Source organism: Perna viridis, chromosome 14 (genome assembly GCF_037379345.1).
Source record: "Perna viridis isolate PV_CMFRI_1.1 ecotype Kerala chromosome 14, ASM3737934v1, whole genome shotgun sequence".
In the NCBI taxonomy this organism is placed as follows: domain Eukaryota; kingdom Metazoa; phylum Mollusca; class Bivalvia; order Mytilida; family Mytilidae; genus Perna; species Perna viridis.
Genome location: NC_142458.1, coordinates 6,531,914 through 6,543,296, shown reverse-complemented (window position 1 = coordinate 6,543,296; position 11,383 = coordinate 6,531,914). Strand labels below are relative to the sequence as shown.

General features: G+C 36.1%; 1 protein-coding gene across 1 annotated transcript; it reads right to left on the bottom strand.

Moving 5' to 3' along the window:
* Positions 1–5,181: 5,181 nt before the first annotated feature.
* On the bottom strand, positions 5,182–11,049 carry LOC148597945 (uncharacterized). The gene is made up of 3 exons (XM_088561211.1): positions 10,702–11,049; positions 8,030–8,182; positions 5,182–6,619 (listed from the first exon to the last, which is right to left on the bottom strand). Exons 1-3 carry the CDS (start codon positions 10,955–10,957, stop codon positions 6,402–6,404), a joined length of 627 nt encoding a protein of 208 aa, XP_088417337.1. The 5' UTR covers positions 10,958–11,049; the 3' UTR covers positions 5,182–6,401.
* Between the last annotated feature and the right edge of the window lie 334 nt (positions 11,050–11,383).

The window sequence follows — 11,383 nt, the reverse complement described above, 5'->3', positions numbered from 1 at the left end:
ACAATGAACATGAAATGGATGATAAAATGAACATGAAATGAAAAAAAAGGATGGGTCACAAGGATAATAGGGTCGACAAATTTTGATTGCCACTGGAAAAAGGGGGATGGGTAAGGTCGGGCAATTTAGCCTCCTGTGGTTCCTACTCCTATCGAATACCACAGCAGGGTTCTTTAACTTGCGAGGAACGTGGCATTTTTCCCAACACGGTGCACCACTATAGTTTGCGGTCAGGTTTTCCGTATTATAGCCTGACAACCCCAGCATGCAACACACCAGGGGTACCCCATTCCACCACCTGGGGCACACATCCCAGTTGCTCTGTGGGCAGAGCACCTAGCCCCCGGCTAGGTTTCTGAGCACTATTTAGTCGCCTTTTACGACAAGCTTAGCGCTTCTGCAGGCCTATTCTTTTAACACCCGGACCAGCACGGGGCGACGAGGTTACATGTTGCTTTGTCAAATGTACAGTTGAAAGTCGAAATTCTCCGAATCACTTCAATTAATTCGTATATGCAATGGGCTGCACGTGTACCGTTAATTCAATTATGCAATCAACTAATCAGTTACAGGTAAATCACAGTCACAGGTGGCTGCACATCGGCGAAAATTGACACACCTGTCAATTAATTTCCAATAAACAATTAGGAGATAGGTAGACAGGATGTTAATACACTATTAAAACCAAGCAGACTGTAAGGGTTGACATGATCATCTTAAAATTGAATTGTCCAATAATTGAATTTAAACTTCTTTTTGTGGCTGTGACCTTTTCTGGTCAGCATGTGTAAAGCTCCACGATTAAGCGGAATGGGAATAAGTATGGCAGTTGGACGTGCTTATCTATAAGCGGATTTAATAGGTATAAAAGCATCTTAGAACCGTTTTATAGAATTCAGCTTTGAAATTGTTTCTCGACCCTGCTACGACAAGCCAAGGCTAAACACAGTCATGTACAGTTACCCGAAACATCGCCATTGGTCGTCTGAAGGCTGGAGAATCACAGAATGTATGCAGTCGCTTGACTTTATAATGTTCACCGAAGCACTATTTCCAGACTTTGGCCACAGTACCAGCAATCCGGCTCAACGGCTGACCGTCAACGTTCTGGTCGGCCTAGGATCACATCAGCAGCCGAAGATAAATACACACCGATGCCTCACCAGACCGGAACATAACAGCAACAGATACAGCAACTAATGTCCCATGACCTGAGTTCTCCGTATAATATCGGCACAGACAGTAAGAAACCGTCTCCGTGAAAATGCCTTATGCACCAGACGTCCTTACTTAGGCGCAGTACAGAGAAGAGGCCAGCATTGATTTCCAATGGTCGGATGGTCCAACAGAGTAAGGAGCTGGGACCTTGCAAAACTTGAATCTGGTTCAACGATGAATCAAGATGTATGGTCAGAGAGCAAATTGTCGTACACGTGTCTACAGACGCCGGAATGAGAGGTTCACAAGGAACTGCGTTCTTGGGGTCGACAAATTCGACATATGAAGTATGATGATGCTGGGTGTCATCTTACGCTCGAAAAAACTTAATTGGTGTACATCCCCGGCAACCCTAACGTTTATCGGCACGACAACGCTCGCCCGCACACATCTAGTGTTACTGCTGACTTTCTAACCAACCAGAATGTAACAGTGTTCCCCTGGCCGTCTAAATCCGGAGATTTGAACCCTGTAGAACATTTGTGTAATGATATGACGATGTGTACGCAGTCGTCAGCCAGAATCGCAATCTCTGCAAGAACTGTAGCAGGCTCCTCGCAAAAGGTGGAGAATTCTGCTAAACCTATTCGTGGTTTGATACATTCTATGCCGAAACGGGTCCGTGCTGTGTTACAAGCAAATAGTGGGCGCAACAGATATTTACTTTTGAAGTGACGTCATCTAACCTGTCTGAATTTGAATTGGTATTTTTGACATTTCAGTAAATTAGCAGGCCTAAACAACCCGTGTGCCAAATTTCAGTGTTATATGATGTTAATTATTTTATTTTAAATGAGCATCCACAATGAACAGTTGCACAGAAATACTATGACCCAAAAAATTTGAATGTTATCTGGTATGGGGGCTCAGAGTAGTTCATCTAGAACTAACCCTAGCGTCGAAGGCAGAAAAAATGTTCACGTGTCTTAACTCCATTCAATTTGATAGGGGTACAACAGAATCAAGATTATGTGGTGAATAACGATCCAATTTAATTTGAATACAATCTGATCAGTGGTCTCAGAGATAATTCACCCACAAAGTTTCCCTAAAATGTTATATGCATGCGTAAGAATATGCATTATAACAGCCAAATAACTCACGTTATACATTCTGAAGTGTAGGCAAAATTACCGCAGGGGGTCTGGCGGCCGCTTTAGGCCCCCAGCAGGTCCAGGGGGCGTATTTCCACGTAACTATTACTCGTCTTTTAGCCTTCGAATCCGACATCCTCTCTTTGTCTAGTATCAAACCGGAAAGCAGTTTCCACCAGATTCGGTATAAATGGCGAATGTGAAAGTCGTCTATTGGCTAAAAACCACTAATTCCACTTTCCATAGGCTTCTATGCTAATTTCACAATATTCAATGGCTTCTCTGGACTTTACCTTAACTTTAACCTGCAGAGGACTATATATCAGCATGATTCTACATGTCAGCTCACAATCCTCAGAATGGCATGTGGGGTTAGCAGACTTGCAGTGCAGTACTGGTCACCGGAAGTGAAGGGTCTATAAATAGCATAGGAAATCCCAGTGTTTTCACAAGACAGGGGTATATTTAAAAATCATTATGGAGATTAGGCTTCACATCACAAGAAGCAAAATGCACCTATAAAATGTACAGAAATGTTTTTCCTTTCAGAAACTGTTCCAATTTTTTAAATAAGATGAGAACTTTTTTCACAGCACTATGAGGAACAGGGATAATTTCTGCGTAGGACTATTTTTGCGTACGTTCCAAATGCTCATTGGTTGAATTGGTGGTCTGTAACCTATACTCACTCTACACGTTGACGTACTCCCAAATAGAGTGGAGAAACGCTCTCGGACCCACGTGGGGTCTGGGAGTAGGCCAGAACGTCAACACAGCAGCCCAGCCGCTAGGACATACTCTGAGTGCTTCGGTCAGGTATCCCGGAGGCTGGGCTCCGCTACCTTCTACTACTATCTGGCCTTACTAACAGAATCCCCATAAGGGGCGGTCGTGCGAGATCCGTAAGGATAGTCAAGACCGTAAAAACTTCCAATCATCATCGTCTATACTGCAAAGAATTGTATCTCCCAAAAAAACTTGGACTTGAACAGAGGAGATAAAATGATTTTACTTACATGGCCATTTACCATATCTGATCCCTTTTTTCTATTTAGTACATGCATACAGTGTACCAAATAAATTATCAAACTGAATCATTGTGTATTGAGTTATCCTTCAATATGTGCATAAACTGTTGTGTATCATTACATAAATATCGGTAAAAAATACAGAAGCGACTGTAGTGGGATGATTCTAATTAATACATCATTATCCAATAACATGGCCTAAACATGAACACATGAGACCGAGATGATCTACATACAAAATGTAATGAACCGAATAAAAAATATTATACATAAAAACTGAAGATAAGGGAAACAAGGCGTCATATAAAAAACTAAATCACTAGCAATATCACCATTAGTGACACTAGGTGCTCAGGAAGGGTAAACATGTCCTACTACACCAGTGGCACCCATCATACTCAGGAAGGGCTAGAATGTCTTGCTACACCAGTGGCAACCATCATACTCAGGAAGGGCTAGCATGTCCTGCTACACCAGTGGCACCCATCATACTCAGGAAGAGCTAGCATGTCCTGCTACACCAATGACACCCATCATATTGTAAGTGAATATAATCCAGAAATTATCTAGTGACCATAATTCAGTCTAGTATCAGGAAGGGTTAGCATGTCCTGCTACACCAGTGGCACCCATCATACTCAGGAAGGGCTAGCATGTCCTGCTACACCAATGACACCCATCATATTGTAAGTGGATATAATCCAGAAATTATCTAGTGACCATAATTCAGTCTAGTATCAGGAAGGGTTAGCATGTCCTGCTACACCAATGACACCCATCATATTGTAAGTGAATATAATCCAGAAATTATCTAGTGACCATAATTCAGTCTAGTATCAGGAAGGGTTAGCATGTCCTGCTACACCAGTGGCACCCATCACACTCAGGAAGGGCTAGCATGTCCTGCTACACCAATGACACCCATCATATTGTAAGTGGATATAATCCAGAAATTATCTAGTGACCATAATTCAGTCTAGTATCAGGAAGGGTTAGCATGTCCTGCTACACCAGTGGCACCCATCACACTCAGGAAGGGCTAGAATGTCCTGCTACACCAGTGGCACCCATCATACTCAGGAAGGGCTAGAATGTCCTGCTACACCAGTGGCACCCATCATACTCAGGAAGGGCTAGAATGTCCTGCTACACCAGTGGCACCCATCATATTGTAAGTGGATATAATTCAGTAATTATCAAGTGACCATAATTCAGTCCAGTAACCCTATGAAACTCAATACAGGTGAAATCATTCATTACAACTTAAGTATCATGATGTAACTAGCAAAAGATTGAAATATAACAAATTGTTCCAAAATTTATATATTTTAATATGTATAAAAGTGGTGAAATATACATAATGGCAATATGAATTAGGTATACAAATATACATTAATCAGAAACAGAAATTGTCAACATTTTGTTCGGTCAAAAATTATGAAAAATTCCTCTTGTAATCTTTGCTTTCGTAAATAATCAAGACAGGTGTATTATCAATGTTTTATATCAAATTTTATTTTTGTCTTCAAAAATAGAACTGACACAAAGAAAGTGTGAAACAATTTGAATTACATGTACAAGGTGCTTCGTAATTCATTATCATCTACAGTTATGTATAAACATAGAAATTCATGAAAAAAGTACATTTATTGTTTTATACAATAAGAAATATAAAATCTAACTAAAAACAAAGGAATGAAAACGTGATGTGAGATATGAAAAACAGGTAAGTTTATCAAAATGAAATTTGCCAAAATATAAGGACAAAAGAAGGAACTTCAACTGTCACATTCAATTTTCATGCTTTGAAAAAAGTTATTTCCCCTTTACTGTAAGGTTTGTTTTTGTTTTTTGGGTTTTTTCTGCTTTCTCTGTAAATCATATCATTCTTAACATTTCAGTTATTCACAAATCAAAATTTACTTTTTAGAAGACACGAATCTTTGAACTCAAATGGATGGTCATTTTTAACCAAAGTTTGGCATGTGCCATTATAGCCACCTTTTAAACATAATTAAAATGCACAGTAAAATATATGTAAAATGATTCTGTTCAATATGTACATACATATTTACAATTGATTTAAATTTTTATCAAATATTTACAAAAAAAAATCCATTTTTTTTTGTACAAGTACAAATGTATATAAAAAAAAGATCATATAAAAATATTCTGATCTACACTTAAAAATGACAACCACACTCTGAAATAGTCTATAAAGTGAATATAAATTGGAATGTTTAAACAAAAACCTAAAATTCACAACTATGAATTTAGCTATTTTTTTAGAACGAGTTCTATAAAAAACAACAGATGGCCGACTCATTTTTAAAACCATCAGCCCTTTAATATACACTATACTTCACATGGAGTTCATCATTTTCACTTGTGCATAGTGGAAAAATAATAGGAAAATGTACTTTATACTACCATGCAGTGTTCTCCCCATAATTTTTAAATAGCACAGTGCTTACAGGCATAGCACAGCTCCTATGGTCTATCTCCAAAACTATAGCACAGTGCCCATAGTGCATTCTAACTAAAATTAACTACTGAAAGCACAGTGCTAAGAAATCATAGTGCTGCAAAGTACAGCACTATACTGGCCTGTGGAGAACAAGTGTACATTTATTTATGGCACAAGGCACAATACAATAACTTCTGATCAAGCAAATTTTGAGTTTTCATTGAAAGAAGGAAAACTACTTCATTTTTATATTAAAAGATAAAAAATCTTGTTGATATGGATAAATGAAGGATGTTTTGATATCTAAAGAAAGAAAAAAGATCAATCAAAATAAAGTAAGCATTCCAGTGCATGACGAAAACACATTTTATCAGGTACAATCAGCACATATGTGTACTGTTGTCATAGCAACAAAATTTAGCATGTGTAAAACTTTTCAATATATTGACATCGAAATGACAGTTCATTTACATGCATCAGAAATGCAACAATATGTAAAAACTTGATTATGTCGTGTTGATATGTGGTATTTCTAATATGTTATGTACAATGTACATGTATACAAAAAATTAATTAAACAGTACAATTTTCACTTTATCTGTAGTAACTTTTGTGTGGGTAATCTTCTTTCAATTCGCCTTTAATCTTCCGTGCTGCCAGAAGAAGTAATGCTCCAGATATCAATGTGAAAATTATTGAAATTACAAAAAATCCATAGCCCCATGACAAGAAGTTCTGGTCTGGTCTTGGCATCCAGCCTCTGTCTTCTTTTTTCACACCAAACAACACCATTTCAATGAAGCCCACCAATACTGAAAAAAAGGAATTTTAAAACATTACACAGCTAAAAATCAGTTTTAATTCCAATATAAGTATTTTGTTTGTGTTCATGTAGTAAACTACAGTACCTTAACAGATCCATGAACAAAAATTGCAATTGGTCATCGATCACCGATCAGTTTCTGATCAGTCATTGATCTGCCAAACCGATCCATTAAATCAGTGATCGGATCATGTGACCACAGAGCGATCAATATATTTTACTGTTTCCGTTGTTTTTTTGTCAATTTTACACATATTTACATAACGCAATAAATTTAAACATAAATTTATATTTTTATTTTACATTTTTTTATTTTTGACAGACCATCCATCATTTTACATAACTAAACTGTGATCAGATCGGACACTGGTCATCAGTTATCGATCCGTCAGCGATCAGTCAATCAATGGTCATCGATCTGTAAAACCGTTGCGCAGATCGGTTCAAGGACTGTAGCTGGATTTGCTTTGTACAAATATTTCTGTTTATGTTTTTATATAGTAAACGTTCACTTGAAAATAAACAAAACAGGGCATCTACTGGGACATCAAATGTTACCCCGCCACACTATAAAAAAAAATTTTGAGGGGTAAAAACGACATAAATTGGCCATAACTTCTGTTGTTAACAATCGGATCAAACTGAAGTTTGCTCATGATTGGTATTTTATGACTATACAAAGTTAGGAAAAAAATCTTTTAAAATCATCTTGATTTTTTTTCTGAAAACCAATAGATAGATTGACAGACATGCAACCTTTCGTGGGGTATCACGTAACAAGTCACCATTTTGAGTGATGTGATATAAAAAAGTAAGTCTACGTTTTTGTCAACATTCGGAACAAAGGATCAGTACCAAACACAAGACATATTCTATGAAAACTATAGGTAGCTAAAAGCCAGAATAATTAATAGGTCTGATGTGGGTGACAAGCCTTCCTAGAGGCTACAAGTACTTTTCTGTGACTGTGTATTACAAATATCTTGCCATCTGAATTGGACTTCTCTAGAATAATGCTAAATCAATTGAACTGATCACAGTGAGGAAACACACAGAATGTCTGCCATTGGACATAAACAGCATGTAAAAATCAATCAAGTTTAAGGGACTGAGTGTTTTTTGTCTTTCATTTCTTTGTACATGTAGCATTGTGTTAATATATATAGATGTAAGCACTAGTGTCCATAAACACCATCTATTTCATGGAGTTAATTACTTACCAATAAAGAATCATGTGAAGCTGTAACCCTTCAACACCACCTCTATCATGGAGTTGATTACTTACCAACACAGAAGAATGTGAAGCTGATGCCCATCAACACAATCCATTTCAATGGGTTGATTACTTACCAACAAGATGACCATCAACACAATCCGTTTCAAGGAGCTGATTACTTACCAATGAAGAAGTATGTGAAGCTGATGCCCATCAACACCACCTCTTTAAGGTAATGAGGTATACAGTTCAGGATCATGAGCACCAATACAAGTGTTATTATCACATGGAACAGGAGGCAGACACTAACCATGACCTGGCACACAATAAACCATGCTGAAATGAAATGGTCAATGTCACTAACATGACTAAAATATGAGTAATTAGTTGATACAAGTATACACTACACCATGTATCTGATTTAAGTGAGCATCTTATTGTACTGAAGATCATACTTTATGTATAAAATTGCCGACAATGAGTCTATCGGTAAGTTGTATCAATCTGTCAAATACATTTTTGTAGTTGTGCAGATCGATTTCAGGACTGTACATGTAAGTAGTAATGTTCTATGAAATACAATAAAAATATCAGGATAAAATTACTCCATTTCAATAGTTTTCAATTTGTTTCTGTCCTTTACTGAAATGTCATAAAAATTGCTAGAACCATTACATATACCTTGTTTTAAAGACAGGAGAAGTTAATTACAGACAATTTTTGAAATGGTGACTCCACTGTGGAGAGTGGAGAAATTAAAGTTTGTGTTGACAGTAGTGTACAATGTTCTCCTCAGGCCATTAGAGCAATGTACTTTGCAGTGCTATGATTTCTTAGCAATGTGCTATCAGTAATTAATTATACACTGTAGTTAGAATGTATTGGCACTGTTCTATAATTTTGGAGAAAGGCCAAAAGAGCTGTGCTATGCCAATAAAAAATTATGGGGAGAACACTGATGTACATAATGTTTGCTAATGTGAGCCTAAATTACTAGAACTATAAAAAGGCATGTCAGATGCTACCTTCCTGGCTGAATGACTCTAAAGTCAATTTTCTTATTGCATTGCGTACATAATGCAAATAAAAAGACAAACATAAATTCTTGAAATATAAGTTGCGCAAATACATGTATTAAATAAAAAGTTATTTATGTATATCATTATGGACCTTTTCAAAAACCAATAGCAATAAAAAAAAATGGAATGTTTGTGGCAATAAAAATGTACATTATTGTACAATACATTATGTAATTTTTCTTTTCTCAATTCATTTTGAAGCTGAATTAATCCACATACAAGTTTGACATTTTATAGGGCCAGGATTACAAGTACTTGTAAATATAGATTTTACTAATCAGTTAGAACTCTTTTTTGGTAAGTAAAAACATTTTACCACTCTATTCTTAAATCGTTATAGGGTAAGTAAGTCTCGATCTAGTTTTATTTTCCTTACTGGAATTTCTGATATAGAACGTATTGAAATCTGAAGACCGGTTTGCATTTTATTGTATACTTATGGGATCTCGAAACACTATATCACAATGCAAAATCTTCTATTTTACGCTTTTCTTACCCTATTGTCATGTGGAAATAGATATTTGTCATTTTTATTGGTATATTTACACAAAAAAATGTTTTGGTTTCATATACTGAATCCAATGCTCTGAAAATGACAAATCTTTATGCATTTGAATGGTAAACTATGACCCATTCTCGTGAAACCACGGAGTCAGATGACGAAACTTACAAACCCTATTGAACATTATCTTCAAACTGAAACCACTTTCAATGAAACTTAATTTAAATCAGTTCTTCAAAATTGACAGCTATTCCAAATCTGTTAAAATACTGTTAAAATTACATGTACATTTTACGTGTACCTGTACAAACATTTTCAAATAACAAGGTATTATTTGAATTTGAATTTATTTCGGATTTAAGAAAAAAGTAAAAAAATAATACATTGTTTATAAAATTTATCACTATTAAAGGGATTAGTCATGCCGTCATGACAATTTTGTTTGCGTTTTTTGCAGTTGTTTAAATGCATGACAGAAGCATCTGAACACAAGATGGGAACATTTGTTTGAACGCAACCTGGGAGTGATTATTTGAATGCGCCATAGGAGAGTTTGTTTATTTTGTATATTCATTATTTCCTTTAATCTACTGTTATTTTTATATTTTTTATATTTCCTTTAATTCTATTTCCATTTTTTTCTTTTTTCATTAATATTTGTTTATGCTACTTTTCATCGTTCATGTATCATGTTTATACACATGCTATGAGCATTCGTGCTTTGTTTATTTAAATGCACGCTTAGAGCGTTCATTTATTGTGCATTAAAATGATAGGAGTGTGTGTTTATCATGCATGCATTGGAAAGTGTATTAACTTCCCAGTAAAGTGGTGAGTAGGTGTTTGTGGGAGATTTATTTATTCCTGTCCGTCATCACCAAAACCAAAAACCAAAGTCACCAACTGAGCACAACTAGCTGAGTTGCTGTTAGGCAAAGTCTAAAATCATATTAAAATCAATGTGATGACAGTTCTAAAGAAAGGTTAAGCCTGATCATCACTGTACATGCTTTGTTACATTTCCTCAGTGTCTATATTTTACAGCAACATTATCTTATTTGGGTGTTATGACAAAATATCTTAACACCAATACTTTAACATAATCTTTATAAAAACCCTTGCTTAAAACAAGAAAATGTACTACCATTTTGATCACTTCCGGTATTCGAATTTGAATGTAAACAATACGTTATAATTAGTTTTATACCTGAAATTAGATGAATTCTGCAAACTTGACACACCTGAAACTTCTTAGGAGACTATTATATACTTACGAGGTGACAACCATTCCCAAATCGGCCTGTACTGGTTAGAGAAAATATACCAGCACCCGAGATATCGTTTTCCGTTGTAGTCCTTCCAAAACGTGTAGTCATTGAAACAAAACTCCCATAAACCTGCTTTGACAAATCGGTTCTCAGACTTCGAGAATGACTCTATCCAGTAAGGACTTGCGAAAGCTCCTACCATAAATGTTATAGCTGCTATGGCAAATATTAAACCGATCACCGATTTCTTTTCCTCAGCCATCTTGATGGCTTACCTTTGTCTACTGGTCCCGACAGGTGCACTTCAATATTTTCGCAGCACCACTTACCGGGAACCAGTCACATTACTCATCTGCCATTTGGACGACTCTATTCATGCGAAAAGGGGAGTAAATTTTATTCTCAGTATTTAACAGAGATCAACTTTTACTGTAACAGAAACTCAGTTACCATATTATTTGTACTATATTGCTGTTAAACAGATGATCCAAGAACTGGTGTGCGCCCTTTACTTTTTTTTTTTTTTTTTTTTTTTTGGGGGGGGGGGGGTGAAATCTTAATTTTTCACAAATTACACCGTATTTGTTTTTTTGTATAGTTGCTTCTTCAAGTCTCATTATGCTGCTAGCGGCTTTAATTTTTTTAGTTGATATTTCAGTCAGTTTGCATGTACATGTATCTCTTAAAT